Raw genomic sequence first — 23,352 nt, forward strand, 5'->3', positions numbered from 1 at the left:
GCTTCTTCTTGTTTTTCTCAACAATGTTAGTTGCAGCTTTGAAGAATGCACTGCTAAGTACAAGTGACAAATCAGAACTGTTTTCAGAAATGGAGAGAGAATCAGGTAATGTGGTGGGAAGTAAGAGGATCAATGAGTAATGTATCCATATTTCCATTCATTTTCCATATTAGTATCCTTGGAGGGAAGGGAGAATAGCTCTATGAAAAATACATATCCACTGGGCATGTAATGCAGGCCTAAGTTAAAGCATCCCCAATGGGTGAGAATCAAACATAATGTGGTAAAACTCTATATCTATTCTTTGTTCCAGACTTGAGCCCTGAAGATAGGACATAGCCTTTGCCAAAATAGTGTCATCCCAATGTGTTTGATGGTTGTCTATGCTGTCTTGAATAATTTATAACCTGAATAAACTATTCTGAATATCTGGATACAGCATATAGTTTTATGGTAAACTATTTTCAGTTTGGAGTTGTGTAATTTTGATGGTGTGCATGTATGTTTACCAGTTCCTTGCAAATCAAAAATGACATATAAATGACATATTACCACTACCACTGCAAGCAAGAGGAAAACTTCCTACGTACAAAATCCACCCGCGCCTTCTACAATTTTGTTAACACCACACTTAAAGAATCAAGAACCATCCCACCCCTAAAAGGACCAAATGGGAAAGACTGCAATGATGAAGCTGTTAAGGCTCTTCAACACATTCTTCAGTTCAGTCTTTGTAAACAGCAATGGTTCATGCCCCACATTTCCTAGTCGTACCACAACTAACTGTAATGATCTGCTACATATTGACTTTACAGAAGATAACGTAGAAAAGGCACTACGAAACCTAAAATCATCCCTATTTATTGGCTCCGATAGATTATGTGCATACTTCTTTAAAAAGCTCTCTTCTGCCATAGCGGAACCCCTAAGCATTATATATGAGATATCTTTCAGAACCAGCTCCTTACCAAACCTATGGTCCTTAGCTACGGTCATCCCTATCTTCAAAAAAAATGACCCCAGCCTGGTTGAAAACTACAGACCAATCTCACTATGTTGTGTCACATGCAAAGTCATTAACTAATTCATCACTCTCCACTTAGAATCAAACAACCTACTCTCCAAAAAACAATTTGGTTTCAAGAAAAAATTATCCTGCAATCTACAACTCTTACACTGCAAAAACATATGGACTACTCTACTTGACCAGGGCAAAGCTATAGATTACATAGACTTCTGCAAAGCCTTTGATCCAGTGGTACATGACAAACTACTGTTAAAACTAAGCTCTTACAGCATTTCTGGGTCCCTCCATAAGTGGATAACTGCATTCCTGTCAAACAGGCAACAAATAGTAAAAATAGGGAGTACTATATCAAACCCTGCTCTGGTTAACAGTGGTGTCCCCCAAGGCAGCGTTCTAGGACCCACACTCTTTATATTCTATATAAATGACCTTTGCAATCACCTTATAAGCAACTACGTCCTCTTTGTGGATGATGTAAAACTATTCAACACCACTGACAATGCTACTGTCCTTCAAAGTAACCTTGATTATGTGTCTGAATGGTCAAACATCTGGCAACTCCAAATCTCAACCAACAAATGCTCTGTCCTACACATTGGTAAAAAAAATCAGTACACCAAATACAAACTAGGTGGATATGACCTCATTGATGATCCTCACTCTGTCAAGGACCTTGGAGTTCTCATATCAAATGACCTAAGTGCCAGAGCTCACTGTAACAGTATTGCCAAAAAGGCATTAAGAGTTGTAAATCTAATCTTACGAAGCTTCTCCTCCGGAAATATTGAATTGCTAACTAGAGCATACAAAACTTTTGCCAGACCAATACTCGAATATAGCTCATCAGTCTGGAATCTGCACTGCATATCAGATATTAATACAATAGAGCGAGTCCTGAAGTATTTCACGAGAAGAGTACTACACTCTTCTGCTTGCAACAGAATACCCTATATCACCAGTCTTGAGATGCATAAGTGCACCATCGTGCCTATCGTCCCTGTCCTATTGTCCCCATTTATTCTTACCTATTTCCTGTATTCTTACTCATGTTTATACTTATATCTATTACCTTGTAAGCGATTGACAAATCAAATAAATAAATAAATAAAATAAAAACATACCTGCTTTCTAACCTGAATAGTTCCTTCCACTGGCAGATTGTAAGCACTCCGAATCAGATTTTTTGCGATGAAATAATAATATACTGAAATAACAGACAGGGGGATTATGTAAAAGATGAGAAAGGAAGCCATGGACTGAATTTTCGGATGCAGTTCATTGGTAAGTGGATAAGGTGTGCAACTAATAAATGTTTTATTAGTGCCCTTGTCATAGAAACGACGCAAGTCTGAAAACACAGCCTCTGGAATGGCAAGCAGCATGGAGAAAATCCAGATTGTAGCAGCTTTCAAACAAATCTTCAGCAGGGCATGTGAAGCTTGGATGTCCATTGGTCTCACTATGGCTTTATACCTAAAGATAGGAGAAAGAGTTCTGTTATTGACCAAATCAGAGGATTTTTACTAGGACAGAACCATATTGAGCAGTGCTCTCTCTGGGGGCCAGGAGAGATGGTTCCTTAAATATTAAAGCAGGATTGCACCCTCTGCTGCATTTCTTCACCCTAGGCACTGAATCTACAGTATATTGAATTTTAGTATATCTTTTTAGTTGAACATGAATGGATGGTCGTTCATTTACAAAGACACTAAATCTCCTATGGAAACTTTGCAGAAGTCAAACTAGAGATGATGATAGCATCCTAAAAGTAATTAATAAGCAGATTTTTCAACAATTAAAAAAAAATTGCAGGAAACTCTTGAGCTGCAAGTATAAACAGGGAGTCTTAATTCTTTCATTTGCCATAATTAATCTCCATTGAAAGGAAAGCATCTACTCTTGTCAGTGGCACATATTTCCATCTGCATATAATAGTTTCGATGGTGTCTATTTCCAAACCACAGAAATAAATGTTTCTTCTTGTCTTTAATTTCCCATAGCTGATATTGCATATTGCTAAGTGTGCATATTTATTCTATGTATGGTTAATTTTGGAGCTGCATTTAACATCAACATATGCCAGATAATGCTTTCCTTGTTTCTTACCCAGTTTTCTTCCATGTTTCTTTGAATTACAGTACCACAGACTCAGCGGTGGGATTCAAATTTTTAACAACTGGTTCTCTGGGCATGGCTTAGGTGGTGGGCATGGCTTGGTGATCATGTTATTGGCTGGGTGTGGCCAACTCAATATCACTCACATCGAGGCATGCATCTCCTCACTTGGCCTATCATGACTGTGGGGATGCTGCAACAGTCCTAAGTGTGAAAAATGGTCATAAGTCACTTTTTTCAGTGCCATTGCAACTTTGAATGGTCATTCCACACAAGCAAAGTACCAGCAAAGGAGGGGAAAAAAACTCCGGAGAAGTTCCTGAGACAGGAAGTCTAGTCCTGCCAAGAATGTAATAAGGGTTAACGGAGAGGTACTTTCTGTAAGCAACACCAGAATGTTTCCTTCCTGCCTTTCTTACAGGATTAGGCCAGTAATTTCTTCTAAGAACCAGTTCTCCAAACTGCTTAGAATGTTAACAACTGGTTCTAGCGAATAGGTGCAAACTGGTAGAATCCCACCCCTACACAGACTGCATTGTAATTGTGGTTTCCTCAATGATGTAAAATTACTTAATTTTGCTAATTACATGTAAAAGGGAAGCTTTATTAGGGAATTGGTCACAATTATGACGTTTTGTGAAAAAGGTAAGCCATTGGTGACAAATGAAGTAATTTGTTATTTTCAATAAAATTCTCCAATATTTATCTATCAATTCAGATTGATGCAAAAAGATTTGCTTTGGGAAAAACAGGGAGTTTCAGGTAAATTGTCATGATTGAATTGCATTTAACAAATTAACAGAGTTGGAAGGGACCTTATAGCTCATCTGATCCAACTCCCCACCCAAGCAGGAGACCCTACACCAGGGGTATCAAACTCAAGGTGTCATGTTGTCACCATGTGAGCCCCTCAAATATTGGAACACTGCTATTTATGTCATCATGACATAGCCAAAGGTTGGATGTAATATTCTCCAGCAAAATGCGGCTTCATGGTCTTCCACACTTCAATTAAATTCCAGTGGAAGACCTGGGGCTTTTTAATATATCAACACTCCAGTTATTGCCAGAGGGGAGATCCATTATCCAACTTTTCCACTCACAGATTTGGTACAGAGTATTGAAAATATATTTTTTGTGTTCAGAATTAATTTAGAACTACACGTGCTGGCCTGAGACCAAACAGAAAGAAGTTTATTTGCCAATTTTGCTCTTAATGCTACTGTCATACTTTTGGTAGATCTGTGTATCGAATGGTTTGTTGGGATTTATTTTTTTCTTCACAAACTGATAAATTGGCTATCATGCTCACAATTGTTAATCAATGACGTTGATGTTTTGAGGCCAAAAGTGTGCTGTCCCAGCCAGTCTTGTTTGATGCTTATCAATGTTTCCTGTTTTTTTTCCCTTAGTTATATAGTTATATGCTATTCAGTTAGTATTACTGTTTACTGCTTATCTTAATTTATAGTTAATTTTTTTTCTCTTCTTCTCTTCTTTTAATAGTGGAATTTACAATTCCAGGCGGGGAGTGTGCTGTCCCAGCCAGTCTATGGGAGTTGGATAGTTACTTAGGAATTGTGAGCTGTCCCCTTAAAGGAATGCATCATGGTAAATGTAGTTAAAGATATCCTGGGAAATGTACTTCATCTCATGTGGCTACATCTGTAATCCTGATGGGTCACTGAATTGACCTTTGGTGGGTTAAGGGAATTTTCCTCATTCTTTGTCTGAACTCTCTACCACATGGCATCTTCCTTCTATAGCTACGAGATGGGTTAGGAGATAACCATCTTTCACGTACAAGGCAGATATATGAAGGATTGGTCATTAAAGAAGAACTTCATCATAAATGTGAGTTATGAAGATACCTGATGTACCAATAAATGAACTTTGTTATGGAAGCTTTGTTGAGTTATCTATCTGCATCTGCACAGCTATTAATCTAGCTCTGTACAAGGCAGAACAAAAAGAAAAAAACCCTATTTCTCTATTTTACTCTTAATGTTATTGTCATACTTTTGGTAGATCCATGTGTCAAATGGTTATGATAACTACTTTCATCATTTGAGGCTGGAATCTTTCTTGATAAAACACTACATGGCTATTGTGCTCACAGTTGTTAATCAATGACATACAATGCTTCAAAATCTAGTTTTCAACAATGTGACCACTAACACCTGGTACTGTTAAATCAGTTCAGTGTCAAACACTATGTCATAACGAAATTTTCCATGCACTATATAAAAATGCATTGCTACAGGATTCAAAGTAGCTAATGTATGTCAAAATGAATCTATTATGTTGGAACAAGTCTGTGTCAAACACATCTTGGTCAATGTCAAACCACAGACTGATTTATGTTTGTTCTAGATGGCCATTCTTTGATAAGAAAAAGCAATATTCTAAAAGCAGTATTTTTAAAATGAATGTCAGTAGAAAGTTAATCAATCTTATTGGAACCAATAGCATATGAAAGGCTTATCTGTTATTTGATATTGCTCACTTTGATTATTACAGAATTTTAGTAAAGAAAATAATGAAGCAACTCAGCTACATATATTTTTAGAAGATATACAATGAAAATAACTTGGTTAAAATACTTATTTAACAGACTTGTGACCGTAACTGAACCCAACATTTCCGTTGCTCAGTAAGACATTTGTTAAATGAGTTTTGCCCCATTTTATGACCTTTTTGCCACAGTTTTTAATCACTGCAGTTCTTAAGTTAATAACATGATTATTGACTTTTCTTGTCAGAAGATTGCAAAAGGGAATCACATGACTGTGATGACCCGGAGTGTACCACAAATGTAACAAAAACCAAAACATAAATAAATGTTCTTTAATGCCTTCAACTTGGCTTCACTGTTCAATTGTTCACAGTTGGAGATTAAACTCTTTCCAAAATAACATTCCAAATGAAAGAAATATGGTCCAAATTCAAAGAGCAAATAACGAAGCAATAAAAAAACAAAAACAAACCGCACTGAAGAAAGTTCCATGACAGACCAGGATAATTAATTACAAACTTCAAGAAGATAACCAGGTATAGTCCATCGGAAGAATGCCAACCAAGATAAACCTCATCCAGGAATAAAACACTCTTTGTTTCTAGTGTTTGCTAGCATGCAGGTCCAAACTCTTATGCAGTTCTCACACCTGCATCCCATGAAGAGGATCAAGGCCCTCTCCTCCTGAGTAGACCATGTCTTTCCCTGATCCTCTCCTCCCTGCATGCCCTAGGATGGATAGGGGATGGGCCTGGGTCCTCCTCTGCCTGCTCAGCTGGCCTCTGCCCTTCCCCAGCCTTCTCCACAACCTCTGGAGCCACCCTTCCATTCCCTGTTAGCTGTTTCTCCTCTCCCTCAGAGTCAGTCTCCACCAGGGGCATGACACATGACTGTGGGACTATCTGTTGCCAAGCGTCCGAATTGTGATCATGTGAATTACAGGGATCCTGCAATGGTCATAACAGTGAAAAATGCTCTTAAGTCCCTTTTTTCTGTGCTGTTGTAACTATAAACAATCATTAATCGAACTGTTGTAAGTCGAGGATACCTGTAAGGTCCTTCTTATTAGAAAAAGAATGTCCTTCTGTTCCATTGTTAAAATAAAAAGAGAACACGATTATGTGAAAACAAAAATAATTTTTCCCAGGGAAAAGAAGGTCTAGGGGGGACATGATAGCAGTACTCCACTATTTGAGAGCACCACAAAGTGGGGGGAGGGTCAACTTATTTTCCAAAGCACCAGAGAGCAAGACAAGAAACAATGGATGGAAACTAATCAAGGAGAGAAGCAACTTGGAATTAAGGAGAAACTTCCTAAGAGTGAGGACAATTAAGCAATGAAACAGCTTGCCTTCAGAAGTTGTAGAAGTTTCAGTGCTGGATGTTTTTAAGAAAAGAGTGGACAGCCACCTGTCTGAAATGATATAGAATCTCCTTCTTGAGCAAGGGGTTGGATTAGAAGACCCTGAAGATCCTTTCCAGCTCCATTCTGATTGATTGAAAAACAATGGCTGTTATGTATATGTATATATTAAATAGCAGCCTCTGGAGTAAGAGTAATCTTAGGATTTTGGGGGAACATGGGTACAAACCAAAAGTTATGAGATGCATATGCAGATATCCATTAATGCAGTTCTTCAAAATTAATTAAAAATTAAGATGCCAATATTCATGGAAAGCAGGAATCCTAAATTAAAGATCTCTTCGTCTACCCCACCAGAGGCTGAAACTAGTGATCCTCAGCTAGTGTTTTTTTTTTCCTTTGTATCAGCTCATGGCTGCTTCTTCTTCTTTTCCCCCAGGAGCAGCCTTATTCTTGCCTCTGGTTTTAAAATGTGAAGAAGAAACGGAGGCAAGGGTAATGTAGCAACTGGATGATCTACCACTGAATGAAAATATTAAGTTTTTATATCGGTAACAATGACACAGTGTATTTACAACAGCATATCTTTATCTGCATACCGCAGAATTTATTATAACCTGCTTTCTAATGAATCTTAGATCTATGTCTGAGTGATGTCAATGGATAGATTGAAAATGGTGAAAGAAAAGCAGCTAATGGAACTCCTCGGGAACTCTCACCTAACGAGATAAGCTATGTTATATTTATTTAGGGGTGGAACTACAAGTAATCCCCGGGTTATGAGCCTTCCCATAGCGAACCTTCAAATTTACATGATAAATGCCCTCTAGCGATTGCGAACAAGGCCTAAAACTATGAATCTTATGGCACCATGGCAGTTGTTTGCCTTTACGAACAACCGCAGAGGTTCTACAACATTTGTCCTGCATGTTTCTGGCTGAAATGGAGCTTCTGAGGGACAGATCCACCCTCAGAAGCCCCAGTCAGGTGTCCAGAAGCCTTGCCCAGCCCATTGCAGGCGGAAATGGAACTTCTGAGGGACAGATCTGGCCCTCCGACATTCTGTTCGGCGCTCCGTGGACCTCCTATGGCCCGTTGCAGGCCAAAATGGAGCTTCATTTTGGCTTGCAGACTAATCTAAATTAGTCTTAGGAACTCAAGCTTTGCAACTAGTTGTAATCCTACCTACCCCATCTACTAGTTTTATTTCTTCTGATAGGTAGCATCAGGTAGGTTTTCAGGCAATTTTTTATTCAGGGATTGAATGTGGTATCTTCAGCTTGTACACACCAGCTAAACTACTGATCTGTAGTCTGTTCACATCAGTCCCATAAGCCAATTGCACACTTTGTCTTTTGTGTTTGGATGGAGCTTGTGCTACTGAAGATGCACAGGAAGTAGAGATTCTTGGACTTTGTGTACAATATCTTTCTTTGGGTAAAAAAATCATACCTGCATTGCTTTCCATAAAATTACTTAGAAAGTCCAAAGGATGCTTGGGGCAGAGAGTCTTGGATGTGACCAACAACTTCATGTTTTGCACTGCTTATCTCCCTTCAACTACATTATTTAACTATCTGAATTAAACTCATTAATAAATTAACTCATTAATAAAAGAAGAGTAGACACACTTAAATCTGTAGGATTTACTTGATGCTAATTTAAATTCCATGGATTCTATTATTCTCTATACGGTATATAGATAAGCTTCAATATAGGTTTTAATCCAAGAAGAATTTTTTTAAATATTACTATTTATTTCTTCAATCAGGTCTGTATTTTAGTTAATATAGAAATATATCATATTTTGATGGTCAATTTTTAGGTGATTATCAGCATTTGCTTTCAGATTCCTAGAAAACCTACATTTTTCTCTAATACTTCTGGAAAAAAATATTTTGAAAAATAGAACATTGGGGACAGGCAGAAATCTCAGCAAGGAATTATTGTTTGTCTTGAAATAAATCTTAGGTGGATTCCCATGGTTGTAAATTAGCCTGAATGCATTTGCTTCTTGCAGTAAAATGATTATTGCAATTGCTTTAAAGTGAAAACCTTAAGAATTGCTTAAATCATTTTGTGCTGATTTTATAAGTGAGTTTTGAATTGCTTGAACCAAGATAAGAAGTTGCTACAGCAACCATCAGTCCAGAAAACAACATAATTGTATATATTAATGAATTAACAGCACAGAATATCAAGTTTAGCAGTGATAGAGAAGATTTGTTTTTAAATTCTCATCCTAAACTAGCAAACTGTCAGAAATAAGTAATGTTTTAACTTTTGAAATTCATCTTACATTTTTCCAATTATTTCACATTGTATTGAACAATTAATATAATTATATTTCTGTAACTTTCTTCACTTTTGTTACTATTCTTTAATCAACTTAATTAAATGTTTTCTCTCTATGTAAGTAATATTGCAGATATTGTAGAAATAATGTTTTTTAAAAAAAATCAAAAGAATGATAAACAATATTGGTACTACTTATTATAGAACTATTCACGTAGTCTAAAAAATTGAATACAAGTTATTTCCAAGATATGCCTAGTGTTGAGATCAGATTTCTGCTTTCAGGGGTGCTCATGTGCATGAACAGAATGCTTCAACCTCTAGTAATATTTTAGGGTTATTTCTTTTTCTCTTTTTCTCCCTTGACACAATATGTAGACATTGTCAACACTACATGGATTTTATTTATTTGAAAGCAAGAACATTAGTTTTTTTAAATTTTTTATTGATGAATCTCACAAGATCCATAAATTTTACAATACCTCTAAGAATAATGAGATATGAGCCAAACAAATAAATAATGAAATATGAGACACAACCCTGTATTTTTCCCACAGAACAACAACTGATGGAGCAGAAATGGTAACAAACATAATGCAGATTCAACTAAAAGCACATCATACTCTCTAGGTCCCTAGTGACTTATGAACTTATGAAAATTATGTTTATCCCTGTACCTGTAGAGATCTATCTACACAGTACTTTTTGTTTTAAAAGAAGAAAACAAATTGACTCCATATTTTCTTTAGGGTAAAATTACAAGCATCATGGCACATATTTTTCACAGTAATCATCATCATCACCATCATCATATATTTTAAGAAGATACTTGGTTGATAACTAGGATGCTGACAGCAACCTATATTAACCATCAGTGCCAGTCATTGATATGTTGTGATACATTTTTAAATGTTCAGTTGACTGAGTTTCATGTTTAATGAATAAAAGAGATTAATAATGATGATGATGGTGATGATGAAGATGAAGCAACACATGTTTAGGAAATCTAAATACAAAAAAAGCATATGTTTTAGAAAGCCAGATGAAAGAAAATTCAGTACCAATTGCTTTTATCTGACAGAGTTGTAGGGAAAATGCCTAATAAATTTGTAGGTTGAGAAACAGACTTCATAGCTTGCTAAAAATGTGAAAAATATGGTAGACTTACATAATAATTGGACATGTATGACAAAGAACAGATTTAGGTGCTGCTAGGTCAGAGTAATCAGCGTGCTTCAAAAAACTCATTTGACAAGACCTCTGATCTTTAAATCTAATGACTAATCTAATCATTGTTCAAGCCTCATTAGCACTTTTCTCCAGCAAATCATTTTAAAAAGTCTACCTAAACTAAAATTCTTAGGAATTGAATGTTCTTTGGTTCTGCATAATATTCCAATTTGCATCACTTGGAACTCACAGGACATTATCTCAATTTAAAAAAATAAATTTCTAAAAGAAATCAAACTGTTACCACAGCTATAAAATTTAAATTTTTTTGAAAGCAGGATTTCATTTAGGTAGCAGGAGCAAAAATATAAATACCTTGTTGGTCAGAAGGATAGCTAGAATAAAAATGAATATCTTACTGAAATTGCTATTTCTATTCCAGGTAATCCCAATAAAACTAGGATTTTTTTTTTTTTGAGGATTTAAATAAATGGATTTCAAAGTTCATCTGGCAAGGAAAAAAAAACCCAAGAATCAAATCATTAAAAGACACTAAAAACAAGGAAGGGTTTGGGTTACCGGACTGGGAACTGTATTATCAGGCTTCAGTGCTCACATGGATGAAGGAGTGGATAAATTTGAAGAACAAAAGAATATTGACATTAGAAGGGCATGATTTACAGTTGGGGTGGCATGCATTTGTATGATATGGGAAAAGTAAACTACATAGATACTTTCAAAGGCACTATATCAGGAATGTTCTGTTGTCAGTATGGGAAAAAAAATTAAATAAAATCACTATATGAAATACTGATCTGGCTATCCATGATGTAAGTGTTAATATATACCAATGCCTTAGCACTGGATAAAATTGTAAGATACAAAGATATTCTAAATGAATAAGGGGACCTAAAATCAAAACGGGAATTAAAAAAATCAGGGAATTGACTAGGCCTGGTGGCTACATATTCAAATACAAATGAGACATAAGAAAGATGCAGAAACATATGGATTGTATAAAGAATTGGATCAGATATTGTTAGGGAGAGATGACAAATTAATAAAGAAAATTTATAATTACTTATTGAATATTAAAATGGAAGAAGAATAGGTAAAAGAAACCATGATAGTATGGGCCCAAAACTTCAGAAATAGCATAGAACTAGACAATTGGCAAAAACTGTGGAAAAGAAATTACAAATTGATGATGTCAACAGCATATAGGGAAAACACGTACATCAGCCACCAGCAAGAAATGGCAAAAATGTTCCAAAACTTATCACCAGAGTGCTAGAAATGCTAACAGATACCGGGATCCAGTGGTGGGATTCAATTTTTTTGTGGGTGTGGCTTGGTGGGAGTGGCAGGGGAAGGATCCTGTAAAATCTCCAGTCAGAGGTGGTATTTGCCGGTTTTCTGAACTACTCAAAATTTCCACTACCAGATCTCTAGAACTGGTCAGAACCTGCTAAATACCACCTCTTCTGGGATCCTACTACCATATGTTGTGAACCTATCCAATGGCAAAAATTTTTTGGTTAAAAATAAAAAAGATGGTTAGAAGAAATGACAGCACAACAAATAGATCTAAAACCAGAACTGGACTTATTAGGTACTCTACCGGGGAAATACAATAAAAAAATTACATACGATGTTACATGTAATAACAACAGCTGGAATCACATATGCACAAAACTAGAAAAATGAAAGTTTACCCACAGATGAAAAGATATTTAAAAAAAAATTAGAATGTGCCAAAATGGACAGGTTAACAATGGAAATTAAGGATAAAGAGGAAATAGAGTATTATTTAACATGGGATCTACTGTACAAATAGTTAGAAAACAGATACAGAGATTAGTAACTCTATGGTGGAAAAATATTATACACACACACACACACACACACACACACACACACACACACACATGTTGTGGCTCCGGGCTTGGATTCAGCTCCTGTGACTGATATGAATTCAAGTGAGGAGGACATGGCAGAAAATTATGAGCCGGCATGGCTCAGTGATTGGACTAGTAACCAGGATGAGGAGATGAATGTGACAAAGGAAGACAGACCTGATGTATTAGAATTGTCAGGACCTTTGACCTCCTCTGGTTCCTTATCTGATCAACAGCCGGGAATGGCTGACAGGGAAGTTTTGAGAGAGTCTTCTAGTGGAGATGAGAACTTGGAAAATTTGTGGTTAAATGTAAGGAACAGAAGACGTTTGAGAAGGCAAACTCAGCTGGAACGAAGGAGGAGGGCGAGTCAGTAAATTAGCACGTTGCCTCAATGAGTATAAAAGGACACAGCTGGGCTGGTAAAATTTGCCAGGAACAAAGTGACTTATTAAGTGAGGACGTTACAGCAAGAAGCTCTGAGACTTGAGATTTATTGCCAGGACTGGTTTGCCGGACAGAGTAAAGATTTATGCCGTGGATTGAGATTTTTGTCAGCCGTTATCTTGTAAGACTTCTTTCTGTTTGATTTAATTTTGAAACGGCTGCTTTCTGTTTTGTTCATTTGAATTTTGAAGGGGAGTCATAATATATATATATATATATATATATATGTTTTCTGAGGTTCTCGCAGGTATTTGTATGTGGATCTTTGGTTGTTCGGGTTTTCTCCCGCGTAGATTGATATCTGAGGCAACGTTTCGATGAAGTCTCATTCATCATCTTCAGGCTTCTGTCTCGGCTCTGTGCTTCTCAGAGTAATGTGAGATTGCAGCTGCTTCCTCCTTTAACTGCCAGTGGGGTGGGACTTGATTGGGTGGGGGCTTGGCTGTGTTCTGATTGATACCAATCAGAACACAGCCAAACCCCTACCAATGAGAACACACCCCCACCCAATCAGAACACAGCCAAGCCCCCATCCAATCAAGTCCCACCCCCACTGGCAGTTAAAAGGAGGAAGCAGCTGCAATCTCACATTACTCTGAGAAGCACAGAGCCGGAGACAGAAGCCTGAAGATGATGAATGAGACTTCATCGAAACGTTGCCTAGATACTTCGAATCTTACGTGAGAGAAAACCCGAACAACCAAAGATCCACATACAAATACCGCGAGAACCTCAGAAAACAAATACTGCACCTCTACGGGAGGAAACCCACCATCTGACCAGGACTTATGAAAAACTTGAAGTCCAAAGAGCCTCCATTTTATGTGACCTTGCATTCTTATGCAACTGCCGAGATCAAAATTTAATTCCCACAAGCTTCCAATTGAAATTCCACACCAACACAGCAGCCACCAAACGCATCCTAAAAAGAACAGAACTGGCCCTAATTAGAAATGAACTTCACACAAAAAGGTTTCTCCTAGACCAAATCAACAAAGATCTCCTCACACTCCACCTCAGACTCAGCAACAAGATTCACCCTCTACTTTGGGACAAATCCAAACAACTCGCTGTCTGGAGAGCCAAACACAGACCACCCTCAAGACAGACACACACACCAACAAACTCAGGAAACTACAACAACGCCAGAAACAAACTCCTCTCCCCCCACACAGCCACACATGAAACAAACAGTGCACAACATCTCAGACAAGATCCTCACTGAAGCTGAAACCAAGGTCCTTTCAAAAGGATTCAACTTTGCTGTCGCTCCCAAACACATCCCCACAGAAACCATCATATGCGGAGTTTAAACCAGCCTGACCAAAACCAACCCTGATGATGCTAACAAAATCAGACTCGAAATCACCAACATCCTCTGCACGAGCAAACCACCCAAAAGCAACTTATCCAAAGAAGAACAAACTGCACTACTTAACCTGAAAGAAGACACCAGTATAATAATTCTACCAGCAGACAAGGGCAACGCGACAGTGGTTATGAACACATCTGACTACCAAACCAAGTTAACCAACCTACTCCAAGACCCCGCATACAAACCCTTAAAGACAGACCCCACCACCTACCTAGAAAAAACTACCAAATCCAAAATAAAAGCCTCCCCATCAGTGAAGAAATCCAGCAACGAATCATACCCAGAGAAAAATCATCCAGATGCCCCAAGCTTTATGGTCTCCCCAAAATACACAAAGAAGGAACCCCACTCAGACCAATAGTCAGCTCCATAGGCTCACCTCTACAAAACCTAGCCAAATTTCTCGCCAAACAACTACAACCTTATGCAGAATCCATCAACTCACACGTAAGAAACTCATTCCAGTTCATCGAGATCATAAAGAAACAAAACTTACAACCTAGCGACCTACTAGTAAGCTTCGATGTCATATCCTCTTCACCCAAGTGCCAATAAAAGAAGCCTTGACAGCCATCCAAAACAAATACAACCCCCAAGCACATCCTAGATCTAACCAACCACTGCCTATCCAATACATACTTCACCTACAATGGACAAAAATACAAACAAATAGAAGGAGCACCCATGGGATCACCCCTCTCACCTGTCATCGCAAACCTCTACATGGAACACTTTGAAACACAAGCTCTAGAAAAATACGACCACAAACCCAAACTCTGGCTCAGATACGTAGATGACACCTTCATAATCTGGCCACATGGGAAAGAAAAACTGAACAACTTCCTCACACACCTCAACAGCCTACACCCCAAAATACAATTCACCATGGAAACAGAAGCCAACAACCAACTTCCCTTCCTAGATGTCTTGGTATACAAAAGATCCAATGGCTCCCTAGGACACACCATCTACCAGAAGAAAACACATACTAACCGCTATCTACATGCACTCTCACACCACCACCCAGCACAGATCAATTCCGTAGCCAAGACACTCATCTCCAGAACAAAATGCTTAGCCGATGAACAACACCAAAAACCGAACTACACACTCTCACCAATGTACTTGCAGCCAATGGATTCCAAAGAAAGAAAATTACCCACCTAATCCAAAAAGAAACCCCAACCAAAATCCAAGACAGAGAACAAGAAAACGGCAAAGCCCTCCTCCCATATATAAAAGGCACTACAGACAAAATTAGCAAGATCCTCCAAAAACACAACATTAAAACAGCATTCTGCACAAACAGAAAAATATCCACCATCCTAAGAAACCCCAAAGACAAAATCGAATTAGAAAACCAAGGAGTATATGAAATCCCTGCACTGCCTGCCATACCACATACATTGGACAAACTAACAGAAGAATAAGTGCACGCATTGAAGAACATAAGAACTCAATCAAAAAGAAGAAACGACCTCTTCCCTGGTCCAACACCTCAAAGCCACAGGACATGAAATTGATTTTAAAAATACCAGAACTATCGCCAAAACCGAACACTTCAACAGCAGAATAATCAGAGAAGCCATAGAGATAGAAAAATGCCCACACAGCATGAACAAACGAGATGACACCTCCCGCCTTCCAGCCATTTGGAAACCCGCCCTCATGAACAGACGAGTACCTAACATGAAGAAGGACACCAGACCCACACCCATGAGAGCCACACAAGATGCCACCACCACACTTCCATGTAGAAAACAGACTCCCACCCACTCAGAAGATGAGACACGACCATGGACCAGAAGCTGCACGGCAGCTGCATCACTACCCACTTCAAACCCCTCCGAGCCATACATGAAGCAAACCGACACCCACTATGAAGATGCAGAAGGACCACGAACTCGAAGCCAAACAGCAAGATCACAACTCACCAGCTCAAATCCCCAGCAACTAAGACTAACCTGAGCACAACCAAGCCCCCACCTGAACAGAACACGCCTCCAACCAATCAGAACACGGCTAACCCCCAACCAATCAGAACACAGCCAAACCCCTACCAATGAGAACACACCCCCACCCAATCAGAACACAGCCAAGCCCCCACCCAATCAAGTCCCACCCCACTGGCAGTTAAAAGGAGGAAGCAGCTACAATCTCACATTACTCTGAGAAGCACAGAGCCGGAGACAGAAGCCTGAAGATGATGAATGAGACTTCATCGAAACGTTGCCTAGATACTTGAATCTTACGCAGGAGAAAACCCGAACAACCAAAGATCCACATATATATATATATATATATATATATATATATATATATATATATATATATATGGGAGAGAGAGAGAGAGAGAGAGAGAGAGAGAGAGAGAGAGAGTATTCAGCTTTGTTCGGTATTTTTCCCACATCATTGTGCTTTTAAAGTTGTAGCAACATTTCGGCAGAATCTCATCTGTATACAGAAGCCTGATGATGGCAGATGGGATTCTGCCGAAACGTTGCTACAACTTTATAAGCACAACTATAATGATGTGGGAAAATACCCGAACAAAGCTGAATATCATACATGTAAGTACCCACGAAACCTTAAGAATATATATATATTCTTTATATATATATATATATATAAAACCACGAACTCGAAGCCAAACAGCAAGATCACAGCTCACCAACTCAAATCCCCCAGCATCTAAGACTAACCTGAGCACAACCAAGCCTCCACCTGAACAGAACACGCCTCCAGCCAATCAGAACACAGCCAACCCCCCAACCAATCAGAACACAGCCAAACCCCCTACCAATGAGAACACACCCTCACCCAATCAGAACACCGCCAAGCCCCCACCCAATCAAGTCACACCCCCACTAGCAGTTAAAAGGAAGAAGCAGCTGCAATCTCACATCACTCTGAGAAGCACAGAGCCGAAGAAAGAAGCCTGAAGATGATGAATGAGACTTCATCGAAATGTTGCCTAGATACTGCCAATCTTACGCGGGATAAAACCCGAATAACCAAAGATAGATAGATAGATAGATAGATATTGATATTGATATATATATATATATGGTATTCAGCTTTGTTCGGTATTTTCCCACGTCATTATAGTTGTGCTTTTAAAGTTGTAGCAACATTTCGGCAGAATCTCATCTGTATACAGAAGCCTGATGATGGCAGATGAGATTCTGCGAACGCTGCTACAACTTTAAAAGCACAACTAATGACGTGGAAAATATCAACAAAGCTGAATGCCATACATGTAAGTACCCAAAAACTTAAGAAATATATATATATATATATATATATATATATTCTTAAGGTTTTGGGTACTTACATGTATGATATTCAGCTTTGTTCGGGTATTTTCCCACATCATTATAGTTGTGCTTATAAAGTTGTAGCAACGTTTCGGCAGAATCTCATCTGCCATCATCAGGCTTCTCACACTGAGAAAGACAGAGCCGAAGGCACAAGCCTTAAGATGATGAATGAGACTTCATCGAAATGTCGCCTATATACTTCCAATTTCACGTGGGAGAAAACTCGAATAACCAAAGATCCACATACAAATACCTGCGAAAACCTCAGAATACACACACACACACACACACACACACACACACACACACGCTATAATATTACTAATGGATTGTATTTGACTACAGATTATATTTATGTATTTATTTATTTATTTGGTTTGTCAATTGCTTACAATATAATAGGTATAAGTAAAAACATAGTTATAAATACATGGATACATATAAGAAAAATAAAAAAATAAAAGAAACAATAGGACAGGTATGGTAGGTACGTTGGTGCGCTTATGCACGCCCTCTATAGACCTCTTAGGAAAGGGGTGAGGTCAAAGTAGACAGTCTAAGGTTAAAGTTTTGGGGGTTTGGGAAGAAACCACAGAGTCAGGTAGAGTATTCCAGACACTGACCACTCTGTTGCTAAAGTAATATTTCCTGCAATCAAGTTTGGTGCGATTAACCTTGAGTTTGTATCTATTGTGTGCTCTTGTGTTGTTATGGTTGAAGCTGAAGTATTCATTGACTGGTAGGACATTGCAATGTATGATTTTATATACTATACTTAGATTGGACCGGAGGTGGCGTAGTTCTAGGTTTTTTAGGAATAGAATTTCAAGTCTGGTGGCATAAGATATTCTGCAACGAGTAGAGGACTGGAGAACTCTTTTTGTGAAACAATTTACAGAGTGACTTCAGGTGAAGATTACATGGTATAACTATGAGAATAATGGTTATAATTATGATGTAAAATAATATGTGTATTCAAAAGAAATTACATTGTATAATTATGAGAAAAATTGTTATAATCAGTGTGTATAAAACTATGTATACTTAAATGAGATTTGATACAACAGTACACTGGCGTTGCAGAAATAGAAATGTGATGTATAATAAATGAAAAAGTACAATCACAAATTAAAAGAAAGAAACACCTTTGATAAGTTGGAGTTTTTATTCATGAGATAGGAGTTGGGAGTGGGGGAAATTTTAATTAAAGAAATCCCACTTCTACCCTAAATTAAGAAACTACAAGGTTGTAAAAAGGGAAATTACAGATTGCAACAAAAATAACTATGATATTCTGCCACTGGAAGTTTCATAGTGCCTGTAAGGCCCAGACTCTCTCCCTTCAAATGATAAGAATGAACTTCTGAAAACTAGTTGCTTCAAAAGGAATTCTTGATTGAGAAAAGGAAATTATCCAGATACTAGTCAAAGCAGGGTCTAATATGCCTCCAGGCATACAGCATAGATAAAGGGAGTTAGAACCCCTCCCCTTATTCTGATATGGATGTAGCTGGGAATGTAGCTTATAAAAGTTTCTCAGGAAGTTTCTTTCAGATCTGAAATTTTTATGGCTCCTTCTCCTCTTGCTATCTCTCCAAGAGATGACAGGTTTCCAGGCATCTGGGCTCCAGTCACCAGTTGTATATCATGTGCAGGTTATACAGATTCAATACAAGACTTAAGATATTCAGGTTACATCAAAAAGATTACTTGCACCAACTCCCCCCGCTTTCTTCTTCCATTGAAGAATGGCAGATACACGGATCTGACAGTGCCAGATGTTTTTCCACGTTAGAAGTAGTTAAAAGGACCCAGGTATACTGATATAAATATGTCATTTCATATATTTCCAAGAACCGGAGGTTCCAGTAAATATTTGCATTACTTGAGACAAATGCCTTTTTGACAGATGCTTCTGTGTCTCTGCACATAAGCACTGTTCGTTACTGGGAAAGAGTCCTTATTTATGACTGTTACAGAGCACTTTCCACCCTCTGCTTAGGAGAAGTGATGACCTTAAGGAGAGACTGAGCAGATGAACACTATCAATCATAGCACTAAGTATAATTTGTTACAAAGTTCAAAAGGAAGAGTGACTCTCCCTAGGAGTTTTGCAGTTTCAAAATCTATATAAAGAACAATAGGGGAAGAAGAGGGAAGGAGAAACAGATGAACAAAGCATTATCTACACTCAAGCAAAAATATACACTATAAAAACATAAGGTTGCTAGGAAAATGTGGATTTTGTAACAAGGAAGACAAAAGGGACTACACAGGAATTCTAAAAGATCGTCTACTAAAGAGGATGTGCAAATGCATAAATAGCATAAGTATTGTAAGTTCCAGGCAATAGATCTCCCAATTGGAAATACCAGGCTCTAATGACTGGCAGGCAGAGCACAGTAATGAAGGGTGGGTGGAGTAAGGAAAGGGAGGAGTCATTTTGCTGCTTCATTTGAATCATCAAAAGTGGCTCAGGAGAGATGGCAGGGTGTGACTACCAGCAAAGGCCAGGAAAGCTGCTAAGGAGATTCTATTTCTACTTCTTGATCTGGCTTCATCTTGCTCCCCTTCAAGGCAATCTACAGCAACAGAACAAATGGTGATGGCAGTCTTTGCTCCTTCCTATATTCCACATTCCTCTACTCCTATATCTTCTATTGAAGATATTTACCCATGGTCTACTTCTGCTGAAGGAACAACCACCTCCCATCCCTATAGTCCCCAGAGTGGCTATCTCTCTGCCTTGATTCTTTAAGCACAGTTGAAGACAAAAGAGAGGATTTGTCATATGTTTGTGGAAAACTGAGTTTGTTCACCTTGCTACTGAATGTCTTCCCTTCTTTTCTTCAACCTTTCCCAATAGAAAGGTTCCCTTCAACCTTTTCCAAAGAATTAGATCTATGTGTCCAAAATAAGGTAATTTGAGACTGGCAATTTGTGTTTCAAATGAGAACTCAGTTTATTTATTTGATGATCCATCAACTTGTTTACTTAGTTGTCTATAAATGATTTCAAGAGTCTTCACCAACATCAAATTTCAAAGGCATCAATGCTGTTCCGATCCTGCTTCTTCAAAGTCCAAATTTAATTTCCAGGAAATAGCTTGCTTTGCATGATTCTGATCTTTGTATAATAGACATATCATTTGAATATATTTTCCAAGGCTTTCATGGCTGTTCTGCCAAGTGCTAGCCTATGGTGTACTTCTTGACTGGTAATTTCTTTACTGTTGTAAGTTGATCCTATAAGGCAGAAGCTACCTACCATTTTGATATCTTCATTATCAGTTCTAAGGCTTGTTGATCTACCTATTGTCATTAGTTTAGTTTTCTTTATATTTAATTTTAGTCTGATTTTTACAATTGTGCTCTTTGATTTTATTGGTAGGGTTTGCAACTCCTTTTCATTTTCAGCTATCAGAGTAGAGTCTACAGCATAGCACAGATTATTGATGTTTCTTCCTCCAGTTTTAAAACTGCTCTCAACTTCTTCCAATGCTACTTCTAAGAGGAGAATATGAAGTTTGTGGCACTCCTTTGCCAGCTTGGAGCCAACTGTGGTTTCATGACCTATGAATAAGTTTCTCATGAGAACATTGAGTTACTCCAGGTTTCCCATTTTTCTGAATATTTTTCATTTCTGGACAGCAGAAGGCCTTTGAAAAACTGATGATGATGGAGTTGGAAAAGCCAAGAGGAGCACCAGGGATGTAGCAGGATAGAAAACAAAAAAGTAAGATGACATATTCTTGTATGTAGTAGATGATAAAGCATCTCGGTCTAATTCTGTTATTCTATGATATTTGAAGTCAGATACCTTATGCTGCAAAACCATACACAGACATAAGGTAACACTGATCAGAGGAAGAGACAGAGACTGTTGAATAGCTGTAGAAGTGTGTGTGTGGGGGGACATTTAAAAATATAAAAGGCAGCAAAATGTCACTGCCATAGGTATATTCTATAGCCACCCAACCAGATAGATGAAATAGATGAACTTTTTACTAGTCAGTTAACCAAGGTATATGGGAAGCACATCACAATAGTAATGGGGGACTTTAACTACCCTGACGTCAACTGGGAGACAACTCTGCACTAGGTGGAAGATCAAACAGGTTCCTGACAAACCTAGCAGACAACTTTGTTTCTCAAAAGGTAGAGAAGAGAAATACGGGATCAGTGATTGGACTTAATTCTCACTAACAGAGATGAAATGATAGGTGTTGAAGCTACAGGAAATTTGGGGGGGAGTGATCATGCAATATTGAAAGTCAACATTATGCAAGCACAAGCAATAGAACGAAGTCAAACTAGAGTCTTGGACGTTAAGAGACCTAAATTCAATAAACTTAGAGAGAGCTTGGGAAGGATTCCATGAATGAGAATCCTCAAGGGGAAAACAACTCAAGAAGCCTCGGAAATTTTGAAACATGAGATTATAAAAGCAGGTTGCAGCTGTGGCTCCAATTGCACCTGCTCACTGGCCTTGAGTGTGCTCAGAAATCACCAGCAATGTCTTTTGCGGCAGCAGAGGCTGGAGCTGAAGCACCATTTCAGCTTCTCTGGGATGCTGAGCTGCCCTGAAGGGTGGGGGTGGGGTGGGGGAAAGGCATCCCCCCAAATAAGCCCTGACACTTATTTTGGAGGTCAAAAGAAAATAAACCTGGGTCTTCTTTTTAGGGAAGCACAGTATCAGCAAATAGCCCAAGCCTGCAAAGATGAAGTGAGGAAAGCTAAGGCTTAAAATGAACTAAAATGATTTCAGAACCACTGAACTACATATTTAAAAGATTCTGGAACATTGAGGAACTGGCAGAGAACTGGAAAAGAGCTGATGTAATTCCCATCTTCAAAAAAGGGAAAAAATAGATCCAGGAAACTATTGACCTATCAGCCTGATCTCAATAACAGGGAAAATTCTGGAAAAGATAATCAAGCAATTAATCAGTGAATACCTAGAAGCAAACAAAGTTATAACCAAAAGCCAACATGGGTTTGTCAAAAACAGATCATGCAGGACTAATCCTATTGCATTCTTTGACAAAGTGACAAAATTAGTGGACCAGAGGGATTTACTTGGACTTCAATAAGGCAGTTGATAAAGTAGACCATAACCTATTACTTGATAAGATAGAAAAATGCGGGTTAAACAGCATCACCACCAGATGGATTTATAACTGGCTGACCAACTTCCCTCAATGTGTAGTCCTTAATGGAACTGCATCTACAAGGAGAGAAGTATGCAGTGGGGTACCCCAAGGCTCTGTTTTAGGCCCAGTACTCTTCAACATCTTCATCAATGATTTTGACGACGGGATAGATGGGGAACTCATAAAATTTGCAGACAACACCAAGCTGGCAGGAATAGGCAACACTCCAGAAGATAGGCTTAAGATACACAAGGAACTTTTTCCCCAAACCCCAAAAACTTTAACCTTAGACTGTCTACTATTGACCTCACCCCTTTCCTAAGAGGTCTGTAAGGGGCATGTATAAGCGCACCAACGTGCCTACCGTCCCTGTCCTATTGTTTCTTTTTTTCTTATTTGTATCCATTTCATGTGTTTATTACCATGTTTATACTTATACCTATTGTCTAATAATTGTTTGACAAAATAAATAAATAAAAAATAAAATAAACTTGACAGATTTTGAACATTCGGCACTATCTAACAAAATGAAATTCAATGGTGAAAAAAGTAAGGCTCTACATTTAGGCAAGAAAAACAAAATGAACAGGTACAGTATATGTGGTGACTTCCTCAATAGCAGTAACTATGAGAGAGAGATCTTGGTGTCCTAGTGGACAATCACTTAAATAATTT

The 23,352-nt window shown here is 38.2% G+C and overlaps 1 protein-coding gene across 1 annotated transcript in view; it reads right to left on the reverse strand.

Annotated features, from left to right (window-relative positions):
* GRPR (gastrin releasing peptide receptor) overlaps nt 1-23,352 on the reverse strand; it is a 64,124-nt gene that overhangs the window by 4,668 nt on the left and 36,104 nt on the right. Inside the window, exon 2 of the mRNA XM_026714259.2 lies at nt 2,149-2,500. Coding sequence (XP_026570044.1) covers nt 2,149-2,500 — 352 coding nt within the window. The remainder of the gene's footprint in view (nt 1-2,148; nt 2,501-23,352) is intronic.

This window comes from Pseudonaja textilis, chromosome 8 (assembly GCF_049901715.1).
Source record: "Pseudonaja textilis isolate UNSWEBS1 chromosome 8, rPseTex1.2, whole genome shotgun sequence".
NCBI lineage: Eukaryota > Metazoa > Chordata > Lepidosauria > Squamata > Elapidae > Pseudonaja > Pseudonaja textilis.